Source organism: Schistocerca gregaria, chromosome 3, assembly GCF_023897955.1.
Source record: "Schistocerca gregaria isolate iqSchGreg1 chromosome 3, iqSchGreg1.2, whole genome shotgun sequence".
In the NCBI taxonomy this organism is placed as follows: domain Eukaryota; kingdom Metazoa; phylum Arthropoda; class Insecta; order Orthoptera; family Acrididae; genus Schistocerca; species Schistocerca gregaria.
The window spans coordinates 860241577-860257148 of NC_064922.1; the positions used below are offsets into that span (position 1 = coordinate 860241577).

At 46.0% G+C, this 15572-nt stretch overlaps 1 protein-coding gene across 1 annotated transcript in view; it reads left to right on the top strand.

Annotated features, from left to right (window-relative positions):
• LOC126354863 (uncharacterized) overlaps positions 1–15572 on the top strand; it is a 123133-nt gene that overhangs the window by 33480 nt on the left and 74081 nt on the right. Inside the window, exon 4 of the mRNA XM_050004852.1 lies at positions 12153–12385. Within this exon, the coding sequence (XP_049860809.1) occupies positions 12153–12385 (233 nt within the window). The remainder of the gene's footprint in view (positions 1–12152; positions 12386–15572) is intronic.

Below are 15572 nucleotides of genomic sequence, written 5' to 3' on the forward strand. Positions count from 1 at the left end.
TAGATGTTGCCCCCCTGTGGGTTCGGGGGTAAGAATAGGCCCACGGTATTCCTGCCTGTCGTAAGAGGCGACTAAAAGGAGTCTCAAATGTTTTGGCCTTGTGCAATGGTCCCCTAACGGGTTTGACCTCCATCCTTCTAAATTTTCCGAAGAGCGAGCCGATTGGGGAAGGGTGCCTTACAAGGAGCGATGTGTCCATCATGCATTACCATCTCTAGCCAGGTTTGTCGTCATCGCTTAGCAGTCCCGCTCACCTACCATCTCTTGGGCGTGGATTTGTTCTTGGGTGCAGTTTATTGCAGTCTGCTATGCTGTGTCGCTTTATGCGCCAATGACGATATTGGACTACATCACCTGAAATCCAGCACGGTAGCCAGTCCGTTGTGGCGGGGCCGCCATGTACCCTGTTGGTTGTAGCCCCCCTGACTACACAGGGATCGCTCTGCTGATGCCAGCGCCGTTAACTCCCCACGTATGCCAAGGAGTAGATGCCTATCTCCTTGGGGCATTGGGACTCCCGGCAATGGCCATCCTGCCAGGTGGTCGTTGCTGAGGGTGGGTGGCGCCCGTCGGGAGGGCCCTTGGTCGGAGTAGGTGGCATCAGGGCGGATGACCCGCAATGAAGCGTGGTACATCATCTCTTGCTGGCGGCCAGCTGCCAGCAGTCTCTAAGCGTTCCAGGGCTCAATACAACGCAACTACATATGACCCCAAATCGTTCCCCTCCCTGGCTACACCATGGGAGGAACGAAAGACTAAGGATGCCAGCGAACCATACTCGTCCCGCTACCTGGTGTGTACGAGAGCTGATGGTGAATCCTTTACATCCATGAAACCTCAGTTCTTCATCGAGCACTTAGAGGACAAGTTCGGGGAGGTGGAGGGCTTGTCCAAAATGCGCTCGGGCTCGGTTTTGATCAAATCGGCGTCTTCCGCCCAGTCCCGCCGGTTACTCGATTGTAACAAGTTGGGGGATGTTCCGGTTACAATCACGCCCCATAAGAGTCTTAATATGGTCCAGGGCATAATATTCCATCGGGACCTTCTCTTGCAGTCCGATGACGAGCTTCGCGCCAATTTAGAACGGCGAGGTGTTCACTTCGTCCGGCGCGTACATCGTGGTCCAAGGGATAAGCAGGTTGCCACCGGTGCCTTCATCTTGGCCTTCGAGGGTGATACTTTACCTGAGAAGGTCAAGGTGATTGTCTATCGTTGTGACGTCAAGCCATATATCCCTCCCCCGATGCGGTGCTTTAAGTGCTGGAAGTTCGGGCATATGTCTTCCCGCTGTACTTCCAGCCTCACATGTCGAGATTGTGGACGCCCATCACATCCCAATACTCCATGTGCTCCGCCTCCCATCTGTGTAAACTGCGGAGAGCACCACTCGCCTTGCTCGCCAGACTGCAGGATCTTCCAGAAAGAGCGCAAAATCATGGAAAGACCCTGGACCGCCTGACATACACTGAGGCCAGGCAGAAGTTCGAACGCCTCCATCCTGTTCGAATGTCTGTCTCTTACGCCGCGACTACTACTGTTATGGCCCCGTTAGCTCTCCCTCAGACTGCCACCTCTCAGATCCGGAATGCTACACCTGCCCCCTTGATGGTGGGGGGCACTTCCCTCCCTGCTGCTCCTGCACTACCTGCCTCAGGAGCAGCAACCCCCCAACCATCGGGGACATCAGTCCCCACTTCTAAGCTGAGGAAGCCTCAAACTTCCCCGGCTCGAATAGCACGGAAAGGGTCCCTTGGGTCCCTTCCTTCCCAGGTTTCCGCCTCTGGGAAGGGTGACGTCAGCCAATGGAAGAAAAGCAGACCAGCGGCTGATCGCAGGGCTTCCCACTCCTCCTCCGTTCCGGAGACTGACTCGCTGGAGCCCTCCCAGCCAATGAAACCCAAGGACCAGAGAGACAAGACGAAGAAGACCTCTAAGGCCAAGGAACACGCGGTGGCATCCACCCCACTGCTCCCTACAGGCTCTGCGTCCGAGGATAAGGTGGAGATCCGGGCGTCCGCTGAGGACCTGGATCTCGCCGGACCCTCAGACGCCATGGAAGCAGATTGTACTGGTCCTCCATCGGTGGCAGCAGGTGACCCAGTGGCGTGATCTGCCTCCTCGGCCCCTTCACGCCTTTTTCGCGCATGGACAAAGCGATACTCCAGTGGAACTGCAGCGCTTTTTTCCACCACCTTGCTGAGCTTCGCCAACTCATCAGCAGTCACCCTTTCCTCTGCATTGCCCTACAGCAAACTTGGTTTCCGGCAATGCGGACCCTTGCCCTACGTGGGTATCGGGGTTATTACAAGAACCGGGCAGCTTATGAGAGGGTATCTGGTGGAGTCTGCGTCTACATCCTTAACTCTGTCTACAGCGAATGTGTACCTCTTCACACACCTTTAGAGGCTGTCGCTGTAAGGATGTGGACGCCTCAGCCTATTACTGTCTGCAGTTTGTATCTTCCGCCAGATGGTGATGTCTCACGTCATGTGTTGGCTGCATTGATAGCACAACTGCCTCCTCCTTTTGTGTTACTGGGCGACTTTAACGCCCATTACCCCCTGTGGGGTAGCGCCGCAATTACTGGCCGGGGTAGAGATGTCGAGACTCTTCTCTCGCAGCTTGACCTCTGCCTCTTAAACACGGGAGAGCCGACACATTTCAGCGTAGTCCATGGCACATTTTCGGCCATTGACCTTTCTATCTGCAGCCCCGGACTTTCACCATCCATCCACTGGAGTGTCCATGACAACTTATGTGGCAGTGACCATTTCCCCACCTTTCTTTCACTACCACAGCATCACTCTTCTGAACGCCCCTCCAGATGGCCTCTAAATAAGGCTGATTGGGGCTTGTTCTCCTCTCTCGCCACTATCGCACCTCCTTCCCATGACACCATTGATGCGGTGGTTCAGTCGGTCACCACCGGCATCGTTTCTGCGGCGGCGTCTGCGATTCCCTGTTCATCCGGGTCCCCTCGGCGGAGGACTGTGCCTTGGTGGGCGCCCGAAATTGCAGAGGCGATTAGAGATCGCCGGCGGGCTCTTCAACGCCATAAGCGGCACCCGTCCTTGGAGAACATCATCGTTTTCAAACAGCTCCATGCCCGTGCCCGACGCCTTATTCGCCAACGGAAGCAGGAGTGCTGGGAACGGTATGTTTCCACCATTGGCGTCCGTACCTCTGCATCGCAGGTTTGGGCTAAGATTAGGCGACTCCATGGCTATCGGCCACCTGTCTCTGTCCCTGGGCTTTCGCTGAATGGAGTGGTGTGTCCTGACTCCGACACGATTGCGGACCGGTTAGCAGCGCATTTTGCTCAGTGTTCCGCATCTATGAATTACCCACTGGCCTTCCGCTCCCGGAAAGAGCGGTTGGAAAGTTGGAGGCTTTCCTTTCACACGCGCCACGCAGAGTCGTACAACGCTCCTTTCAGTGACTGGGAATTCCAGAGTGCACTATCTGCTTGCCCTGATACGGCTCCTGGGCCAGACCACATCCACAGCCAGATGCTGAAACACCTCTCTGTGAATTGCCAGCGACGCCTCCTAGATGTTTTCAACCGCATCTGGGTTGAGGGTGTGTTCCCGTCTCAATGGCGAGAAAGCATCGTCCTCCCCGTGTTGAAACCTGGCAAGAACCCGCTGGAGGTGGACAGCTACCGCCCCATAAGCCTCACCAACGTTCTTTGCAAGTTGCTAGAACGTATGGTGAGCCGGAGGTTGAGTTGGCTCCTCGGGTCTCGAGGCCTTCTGGCTCCGTCTCAGGGTGGGTTCCGTAAAGGCCGCTCTGCCGTCGATAATCTGGTCTCCCTAGAGTCTGCCGTCCGTACAGCCTTTGCACGCCGCCAACATCTGGTTGCCGTCTTCTTCGACATGCAGAAGGCGTACGATACGACTTGGCGATATCACATCCTGGCCACGCTTCATGGGTGGGGTCTTAGGGGCCCGCTCCCGATTTTTATTCAGAATTTTCTGTCATATCGTTCCTTCCGCGTGCAAGTTGCTGCGTCCCATAGTTCCTCCTGGGTCCAGGAGAACGGGGTCCCACAGGGGTCTGTCCTCAGTGTCTCCCTGTTTTTAATTGCGATCAATGGGCTCGCTGAGGCGGTGGGATCGTCCGTCGCAGCTTCGTTGTATGCAGACGACTTCTGCCTCTACTACAGCTCCGCTGGCATTGCAGTTGCTGAGCGCCAGCTGCAGGGCGCTATCCGCAAGGCACAGTCGTGGGCTGTAGCGTACGGCTTCCAGTTTTCGGCCGCTAAGACCTGCGTTATGCATTTCTGCCGGCGTCGCACGGTTCGCCCTGAGCCACGCCTTTACCTTGACGGTGAACCTCTTGCTGTGGTAGAGACGCATCGGTTCTTGGGACTGGTATTTGATGCCCGGTTGACGTGGCTGCCTCGTATTAGGCAGCTTAAACAAACATGCTGGCGGCATTTAAACGCTCTCCGTTGCCTTAGCCACACCGGATGGGGTGCCGATTGGTCCACCCTTCTCCGGCTGTATCAAGCGCTGATCCAGTCCCGCCTTGATTATGGGTGTGTGGCTTATGGTTCGACATCGCCATCGGCATTGCAATTGCTGGATCCCATCCATCACTGCGGGATCCGACTCGCCACAGGAGCATTTCGGACAAGCCCTGTTGACAGCTTACTTGTGGAGGCTGGTGTTCCTCCATTGCGGATCCGGCGCGACCGACTTCTGGCCGCTTATGCTGCCCACGTTTGTAGTTTGCCAGGGCATCCCAACTACCGTCTCCTGTTCCCGCACTCGATCGTCCATCTTCCAGACAGGCGGCCCCGGTCAGGGTGTACGATCGCGGTTCGCATCCGGGCTCTACTGTGTGGGATTGAGGTTTTTCCTCTCCCGCCTGTTTTCTGGGCCAATCTCCGTCTGCCCCCTTGGTGTGTGCGCCGACCATGCATTCGGCTGGATTTGGCACAGGGTCCGAAAGACTCGGTCCCTCCTCCGGCCCTCCGCCGCCGCTTTGTTTCTCTCCTTGCTGAGTTTCCCGGATCTGCCGTGGCCTATACCGACGGTTCGATGGTCTCTGGTCGCACTGGTTACGCTCTTACTCTAGAGGATCATTGTGAGCAACGGTCGCTGGCACCCGGAAACAGTGTATACACTGCCAAGTTGGTTGCCATCTATCGCGCCCTAGAGTATATCCGCTCCCGCTCAGGTGAGTCCTTTGTCATCTGTAGTGACTCCCTGAGTGGTTTACGAGCTCTTGACCAGTGCTTTCCTCGTTCCCGTCTGGTGATGGCCATCCACGAGTCGCTCCATGCTCTTGCCCGTTGTGGCCGCTCCGTGGTCTTTGTTTGGACCCCAGGTCATGTCGGCATCCCGGGCAATGAGCGGGTTGACACGCTGGCTAAACAGGCAGTGAGTTCACCGGCTCTGGAACTCGGCCTTATGGAGTGTGATCTCCTGTCGCTTTTGCGCCAGAAAGTGCTTGGTGCCTGGGGTGACGAGTGGCGCACCCTGCCCACGCCCAACAAACTTCGGGTGGTGAAGGAGACGATCGGTGTGTGGCGCTCCTCCATGCGGGCCTCTCGGAAGGACTCTGTCGTCCTCTGCCGGCTGCGCGTTGGCGACACGTGGCTGACGCACGGCCATTTGTTGTGCCGGGAGGACTCACCGCTATGTCGCTGTGGGGCAGCTCTGACGGTGGTCCACATTTTGGTGGACTGCCCGCTTTTAACAGGACTCAGGCAGACGTTTGCGCTGCCTAATACCCTCCCTGCCCTTTTATGTGATGACGTTGCTATGGCGGACCTCGTGTTGAGTTTTATTCGGGCAGGGGGTTTTTATCGTATGATTTGAGTGTTTGTCCTTTTATTTCCTGTATTGACTTGGGCCTTTGGCCTGTGGTTTTAAACTGTGGGTTTTAATGTCATTTGGTGGTTGGCTTTTTCTTATTTTCATGGTCGGCCAACCACCTTCACACTCGGTGTGATTTTAGTTCCGTTTGTCTGGTCTTTGTCTGTCTTTCTTGTATTGTGTCGTCCCTTGTCTCAGTTCTCCGTTTTTAACGACTGACAGCTTTTATTTCGTGTGATTTTATCATGGAACAAGGGACCGATGACCTTAGCAGTCTGGTCTCTTCAATCCCACACCCAACCAACCTTTTAGATGTTGCAGCATGACAATGCACCAGCTCATGCATCACTCCTTGTCTGCAGCTATCCAGCAAAACACCACATTCCCATTGTGTGCCCCATCCACCATATTCTCCAGACCTAGCACCAGCAGACTTTTTCGCAAACTGAAAAACACGTTGCAAGGATGTCATTTCCAAATCATAGAGGAGCTACAGGACAATGTGATGAGAAATCTACGCACCATCACACAAAATGTGTTCCAGGAGGCATTCCACAATTGGAAGAAATGGTGGGAATGGTGCATTGTCAGTAGCGGGAACTATTCTGAAGGGGACAGTGCTTAAAATGTTGTGCAGTAAGCAGTAAAGCTGAGACAGGAAAACTTTTGTTTCTTTTTGAACTCACCTTGTATATATATTTTAATAGGTCACTTTTAGAGTCACCACTAATTGCAGAAACTCACATTTCTATTGTATGTTTAGAAATAGGCATTTTGTCAACCAATTTTTGTAGTGTAACATTGAAAACAATCAATTACTGACAAAATTATTTAATTGGAAAGATAAAAAATCTACTCATCACCTGTGGCAGACACACACATAAAAGACTGTTGTGACTGGCAAGCTTTCGGAGCCAGTGGCTCCTCCTTCAGGCAGGAGGGTCAAAGGGGAAGGAAGAAGGGTGAAGAAAAAGGACTGGAGAGATCTAGGAAAAGGGGTAGATTTCGGGAAAATCACCCAGAACACTACTAGGACCAAAATCATTTAATGGAACAACATTCATTTTTATCTCAATTTTTATTATAAAACTATTTAATAACTTTATAGGATTATTCCTCTATATTTTTACTAGAACAAGACATTTAGCATTAACATTTGCAATTGCTCTACCTTCAGGGGAGACTTACCGTACGGGATGAGAAGGAAATACTGATTGGGACTGCATCGGACAAGATTTGGAAAATTGAGAGCTTAAAGGTGGAAGGCAGGGTAATATTCAGACAGAGATTACTGCTTAACCATAATGCATGAGTTAATAAAAGTGAAAATATAATTGCATTGTACGTAACAGAGGTGGGAGGGGGCAGTGCAAAATAGACAGGAAAGACAATGAAAGATGTAGAAGACTAGAACAGAGTGAAGCAAAGAGTAGTTACTCTGAAGAAAAGCTGAGACGGAAGAAGTAAACGTAAATTAAGGTCAGGTGGGTGGGGAGGACTAAGGACATGTTGTAGTGCTAATTCCCACCTGTGAAGTTGAGAGAAACTGTCGTCTGGGGGAAGAATCAACTAATTGATACTTTGGTGGCAGTTAAGCCAATGTAGAAGGCTGAACAGTGCATAATAGTTGGTATATGACGTGTCGTTTTGCAGGTGGCTCTCCCTTTGATAGTATATGCTTTGCCAGTTACAGGGCTATTGTAGGTGGTGGTAGGAGGTTGCATAGGGCAAGTCTTGCAGCAGGGACAGTCACAGGGGTAGGAGCCATAGGGTAGGGAGATGGGTGCAGAAGGAGCATAGGATCTGACAAGAATATTGCAGGGATTGGGAGGGCAATGGAAAGCTATTCTAGGTATGGTGGGTAAAATTTCAAACAGAATGGATCTCATTTCAGGTCATGATATTTGGAAGCCATGGCCCTGTCAAAGTAGCTGATCAACACATTCTGGACCATGATAATACTGAGTCACCAATGGTGTACTCCGAAGCTGCTTCCACCACAAAACCTTTTCCTAGACCTCTCCAGTCCTATTCCTTCACCCTTCTTCTTTCCCCTTCAACCCTTCTGCCTGAAGAAGGAACCACTGACTCTGAAAGCTTGGCAATCACAACAGTCTGTTATGTGTGTGTTCTGCCACTGCTTGGAGAGTAGATTTTTTTATCTATTCAATAAAATAATTTTTGTAGTGCTTCTTTTTGGGGTCTAAAATAGAAACAAGGTGTGCACTGTTGTTCTTTGCAAACGGTGTAAGATTTCTTTGATTTTGTGATACTGTAAGCCAAGACACAGCCAACTTCAGTTGTTAAATCTTCTTCCTTGGTAAATGTGGTCATAACCCCACTCTTCGTCTGAAGTCCCCCCCCCCCCCCCTTTTTTAAGGCAACAATTTAGTTTTTTTTAAGAGGACAAACAGGAAAGCCTTTCCTGGTAAGTTAGTGTCATGATTGCATGTAAGATTACTGTCTTTGTATTGTGAAAATGTCATTTAAAACAAGAGAGACATTCCTCTCTTGAAAAACAAATTGCTCCTTCCACTCTTTATTATAGCTGTTATGACACCAGCAATAATCACAAGTTTACTTAAAGAGTGTTACTTCATGTAGAAACATTTTCACGTTGGTAGCTATGAATGTGACTAGCTACTGACTGCCGCACCTCGATCTGTGTTGTTATGAGGCCAGCACGGTACACCATTGCAAAACTAACAAGAAGGTTGCCAGTTTGAACAAGAACTTTCATTTGTGTTACATAAGTGTGTATCTTTTTAATTTTTTAAATTTTAAATGTTTATTATTTTTATACTTGTTCCTGAAGAGGGGCAGCAGCCTTTTCAGTAGTTGCAGGGGCAACAGTCTGGATGATTGACTGATCTGGCCTTGTAACACTAACCAAAATGGCCTTGCTGTGCTGGTACTGCGAACGGCTGAAAGCAAGGGGAAACTATGGCCGTAATCTTTCCCGGGGGCATGCAGCTTTACTGTATGATTAAATGATGGTGGCGTCCTCTTGGGTAAAATATTCCGGAGGTAAAATAGTCCCCCATTCGGATCTCCGGGGCTACTCAAGAGGATGTCGTTATCAGGAGAAAGAAAACTGGCGTTCTACGGATCGGAGCGTGGAATGTCAGATCCCTAAATCGAGCAGGTAGGTTAGAAAATTTAAAAAGGGAAATGGATAGGTTAAAGTTAGATATAGTGGGAATTAGTGAAGTTCGGTGGCAGGAGGAACAAGACTTCTGGTCAGGTGACTACAGGGTTATAAACACAAAATCAAATAGGGGTAATGCAGGAGTAGCTTTAATAATGAATAGGAAAATAGGAATGCAGGTAAGCTACTACAAACAGCATAGTGAATGCATTATTGTGGCGAAGATAGATACCAAGCCCACACCTACTACAGTAGTACAAGTTTATATGCCAACTAGCTCTGCAGATGACGAAGAAATTGAAGAAATGTATGATCAAATAAAAGAAATTATTCAGATAGTGAAGGGTGAAGAAGATTTAATAGTCATGGGTGACTGGAATTCAGTAGTAGGGAAAGGGAGAGAAGGAAACATAGTAGGTGAATATGGACTGGGGCAAAGAAATGAAAGAGGAAGCCGCCTGGTAGAATTTTACACAGAGCACAACTTAATCATAGGTAACACTTGGTTCAAGAATCATAAAAGAAGGCTGTATACATGGAAGAACCCTGGAGATACTAAAAGGTATCAGATAGATTATATAATGGTAAGACAGAGATTTAGGAACCAGGTTTTAAATTGTAAGACATTTCCAGGGGCAGATGTGGACTCTGAACACAATCTATTGGTTATGAATGTAGATTAAAACTGAAGAAACTGCAAAAAGGTGGGAATTTAAGGAGATGGGACCTGGATAAACTGAAAGAACCAGAGGTTGTACAGAGTTTCAGGGAGAGCATAAGGGAACAATTAACAGGAATGGGGGAAAGAAATACAGTAGAAGAAGAATGGGTAGCTTTGAGGGATGAAGTAGTGAAGGCAGCAGAGGATCAAGTAGGTAAAAAGACGAGGGCTAGTAGAAATCCTTGGGTGACAGAAGGAATATTGAATTTAATTGATGAAAGGAGAAAATATAAAAATGCAGTAAATGAAGCAGCCAAAAAGGAATACAGACATCTCAAAAATGAGATCGACAGGAAGTGCAAAATGGCTAAGCAGGGATGGCTAGAGGACAAATGTAAGGATGTAGAAGCTTATCTCACTAGGGGTAAGATAGATACTGCCTACAGGAAAATTAAAGAGCCCTTTGGAGATAGGAGAACCACTTGTATGAACATCAAGAGCTCGGACGGAAACCCAGTTCTAAGCAAAGAAGATAAAGCAGAAAGGTGGAAGCAGTATATAGAGGTTCTATACAAGGGCGATATACTTGAGGACAATATTATGGAATTGGAAGAGGATGTAGACGAAGATGAAATGGGAGATACGATACTGCGTGTAGAGTTTGACAGAGCACTGAAAGACCTGAGTCGAAACAAGGCCCCGGGAGTAGACAACATTCCATTGGAACTACTGACGGCCTTGGGAGAGCCAGTCCTTAAAAAACTCTACCAGATGGTGAGCAAGATATATGAGACAGGCGAAATACCCTCAGACTTCAAGAAGAATATAATAATTCAAATCCCAAAGGAAGCAGGGGTTGACAGGTGTGAAAATTACCGAACTATCAGTTTAATAAGTCACAGCTGCAAAATACTAACACGAATTCTTTACAGACGAATGGAAAAACTAGTAGAAGCCGACCTCGGGGAAGATCAGTTTGGCTTCCGTAGAAATGTTGGAACACGTGAGGCAATACTGACCCTACGACTTATCTTAGAAGAAAGATTAAGGAAAGGCAAACCTACGTTTCTAGCATTTGTAGACTTAGAGAAAGCTTTTGACAATGTTGACTGGAATACTCTCCTTCAAATTCTGAAGGTGGCAGGGGTAAAATACAGGGAGCGAAAGGCTATTTACAATTTGTACAGAAACCAGATGGCAGTAATAAGAGTCGAGGGGCATGAAAGGGAAGCAGTGGTTGGGAAGGGAGTGAGACAGGGTTCTAGTCTCACCCCGTTGTTATTCAATCTGTATATTGAGCAAGCAGTAAAGGAAACAAAAGAAAAATTTGGAGTAGGTATTAAAATCCATGGAGAAGAAATAAAAACTTTGAGTTTCGCCGATGAAATCGTAATTCTGTCAGAGACAGCAAAGGACTTGGAAGAGCAGTTGAAGGGAATGGATAGTGTCTTGAAAGAAGGATATAAAATGAACATCAACAAAAGCAAAACGAGGATAATGGAATGTAGTCAAATTAAATCGGGTGATGTTGAGGGTATTAGATTAGGAAATGAGACACTTAAAGTAGTAAAGGAGTTTTGCTATTTGGGGAGCAAAATAACTGATGATGGTTGAAGTAGAGAGGATATAAAATGTAGACTGGCAATGGCAAGGAAAGCGTTTCTGAAGAAGAGAAATTTGTTAACATCGAGTATAGATTTAAGTGTCAGGAAGTCATTTCTGAAAGTATTTGTATGGAGTGTAGCCATGTATGGAAGTGAAACGTGGACGATAAATAGTTTGGACAAGAAGAGAATAGAAGCTTTTCAAATGTGGTGCTACAGAAGAATGCTGAAGATTAAATGGGTAGATCACATAACTAATGAGGAAGTATTGAATAGGATTGGGGAGAAGAGATGTTTGTGGCACAACTTGACCAGAAGAAGGGATCGGTTGGTAGGGCATGTTCTGAGGCATCAAGGGATCACCAATTTAGTATTGGAGGGCACCGTGAAGGGTAAAAATCGTAGAGGGAGACCAAGAGATGAATACAGTAAGTAGATTCAGAAGGACTTAGGTTGCAGTAGGTACTGGGATAGAGTAGCATGGAGAGCTGCATCAAACCAGTCTCAGGACTGAAAACCACAACAACTACTTTATTTATTTTTTTATGTACTTGATTTCAAGAGCTGCACTACATTGAAGCAAGAGCCACACATGTCTCGTGAGTTTTGTTGCAGGCACCCCTGCTGTATTGTGTAAATGTCGTGTGTTGACTAATCAAAAATAAAAGCTTTTGTACAAAGATGTTATGTGGAGTTTCCTGCTGCATCCAAAGGTACAAAGTTTGTAAATACGTGAAATTATTAATGTTAGGTTAGATAAATTCCTATCAATTTGAGAGACAAGTTACATGTTTATATTTAACTAACGTTCTTGCATTTTGTGTAAAGTGGTGATGGTTTTTCTTAATTTACAAATCGTAGTATTACAGTTGCCCTGCAATTTTCTCTAGACAGTTTGTGGTTTCTTGTTTCAGGTGGAAAGCTTAAATGATATCGACGGAGTTAGTGGCAGTGACGATGATGAGTACACGGAGACAGATGATGATTACGGTGCTGGAAGTGATGTACCAGAATCTGAGGATGACGACTCTGCTGCAGCAGAGGATGAAAGCAATGAAGAGGGTGAAGGAGAGGAAGAGAGTGAGGATGATCTTTTACCTGTTGAAAAGGCTGCCAAGAAGTTGAAGAAACAGCAAGAGGAAGAGCAGTATGTTTTGTTGTTGTACACATAATTTCTACTGTCGTTTTAGCTGCCCCTGCCATGTCTGTTAGGTTGGCTGCTTGTCCATATTCATTCACTCGCCTCAGCACTTCAGTCACACGTTGTAGTGTCAGTTTGCTTTGATCATGTAGTCTCTTTTCAATTCTAGTTCAATGTAACACTCAGGTGACTGAGTTCCATCTTGCCTGCTCTCTTCCCAACCATATACAACATTATTTAATGCTCAGAAATGCTGTTGTGTTTCAAAAATACTTTTTTTTTTCCAAATAGCATTTCGCTTTAAAGAATTGTGAATAGGGATTTATTCTTCTTAGAATATCTTTCCTTCCTGGTTGTAACCTTAATCCAGCTGTTTCCATGCCAGGATTGGTATGGTACTTCTCCAGTTTCATGGTGAACCATCTATACCTGTGTATAGGCTACCATTATGATGGTGTCACCATGCCCATGCTCAAAAACATTTTAAAGCCACTGATAGTTCCTATGTGCAGAAAAAATCCTTGTACTCGTTCCATCTGTATCTAGTGTAATCAAAGTGGTCAAATGTGACATATTTTGAAGTGTTTGTGCATCATGTATCTGAAGCGGGACATGGGAACCAGCCTGATATTCACCTAGTGGGATGTGGGAAAACCACATGCAGGTTGCCTGGTACACTGCTCCACCCCCTCCCCCTGTTGATTTGTGAGGTTCATTCAGTCTGGGGCTGATGTGCCTCCCTGTGTCCTGGAAGTGGGCATTTTAATTTGTTCGACTGTCAGGGTGGGTTCTTTTCACGACTTACAGTAATAAAGAGTGGATGATGTTGGAGATATGTCACAAATTAGTAATCTAATTTACTAAAATAAAATTATAGCTAATGAGAGGGAGCAATATTCTAAAGTTAGTAATTGTTGCCCTGAGAATGAACAGTTAAATTTACATACGAAGTATAACAATCAGTGACGTCCTGCTTAAATGATCAGTTTGTCCTTCATGAAGTCTACCACGGAGTAATAACATTTCTGTATCACAGTACCATGTACCTTCATTTTTGGTAGACTTTGCTTTGTGTTCAGAATGTTCTTATCTTCTAGCTTGTTGAAGATTTGCATTCCCATATACTGGGGAGTCTGAGCATACAGTTTTAATCAATGAACAGGGAGCAGAAAATAATCTTTTTTGCTATATTATATAAAGGGCATAAAGGATTTTCCATAAATAATTCATATTCATCATATAAAAGGTTATTGCCTCCTAGATGTGCCGTGAGATGACTGTTAAAAGCTCCAGATTTTTAAATAATGGGCACCATGATTCCTTGCAACTCACATGTTTTTGATGTCTGTTTTCGTGGAGTTTCAGTATATGTGATGTAGTGTCATGTTGTAATCTCAAGACAGTCCAAATCCAGATCATTGTAGTCAATGAAGTACAAAACTTAGCACTGAAAGTACATTGACACCACATACAGCCAGAATAGAAATGAAGTCCTAGACAAAGAGTACTGCTACTTATACAATCACTAGCAACCCACCTCATCTTCACATGAGTAGCACTATGTGTCTACAACCAGACAACTTGTATGCTCTAGTGATAATTTTGCTTTTTTGGGGCACTGCTTAGAGTTATGATTAAAAATCTGATAATTGTTTTAGGTAGCTAAATTTCATCGCTTTCAAGATTTAAGAACCACGTGTCACATGGCACTTGCTAGTGTACTGCAACACCTAAACACAAGAACAGACTGCCCAACCGCAACCTGGCAACAATTCTAGCCGTGCATGAAAGGCATTGCACTTCTGTGGCTGTTTGTTTGTCGACAGAGTGGTCGCACCAGTCCGCCCTGGGTATGTAGATCTGTACTATAGTTCATGAGACCAGCCTTCACATACAGAAATAAAAATGGGGCAGGCTACAGTACAGTACAGTATCCCAATATTCGCTTTCCTATGGCAACTTCCATAGTCCCATTTGATCAAACAAACTAACTTTAACAAAGAAAAAAAGACCATCTTACATAATATTAAAAGAATATTCAAACACGTGTTATATTTATTGCGCGATAAAAGTATGTACCTTTACGATAATATTTTGAGTGAGTTCAGTAATGTCAGACACACGCATTAAGAAAAAACTGTTAGACCAAAGTTGCATCTAACAAAAATTCGAGACAACACAAGATATTTCCTAAATGTATTGTGTGTAGCTGTGCTAAAATGGAGAGGGTACCTGGCAAGTGAAATAAATGGAGAACTGTCTCAAACTGACCGTAAGGTTGATTGCTGAAACAACTAATACTTCTCATTTTTCAAAAAGTGCACTTAATGGATGCTGCATCATTTCGCGAAGAGAGTCTATGTGTGATGTTGGTGAAATTTATATTGTGTGAACTCTATGTGACAGAAGATCCCTTATTTATTTCTTGCTCCAAGAATTATTTTAATTGGTTACAATATCTGGTGATTTGAGAATATTATTCAGGGATTGTGTTCCATGTCACTCACTGGTCCAGTGACATGATCAAATTCTGTGTGTAGACAAAATGCAGTTATTTGTTAACATCTCCTCCATGTGAAATTTTCTTTCTGTGGGTAGTGTTCTAGGATCAATACACTCCGATTTTCCTGAAATTAGTTTAAAGATATGACACTGTGGTTAGCAGATGCACTTCCACACCTCATTAACATAGTTCCCCAAGCAGTTTACTTGTGGTTTGCCCATATCATTTGGCAGAAATTTTCTGCTTAGTAGCCATCAGAAATGAATTTACTTGGCTGCTGTCAAAGTTCTCTTTCATATACTTCTATGTACATACACAGCGAGTGACTGTAAAATGCACGGTGGTGGGTATTTTCTACAATTGCTGGTAATTTCCTTTCTCGTTACCCTTTCGCATGGAATGAGAGGGGGAAAATGGTTTGCCTTCATGCCCCCTCTAAGAGCCCTAATCTGTCTAATTTTGTTCCTATGTGCCTTACGTGAGATGAGTGATAGGGGCTTGCAGATTGTTTCTGCTGTCTGACACAATTACTGGTTTTCTCAGAACCAGTAGTGTTTTGCAAAACAGTTTTTTCCCCCCAACTATTCCTATCTAAGCTCATGGAGAATTTGTGACACTCTTGTAGTGATCAAGCCAATTAGCAACAAATATAGCAGTGTGCTTTTGAGTTACTTTGCTGTCATCCTTTAA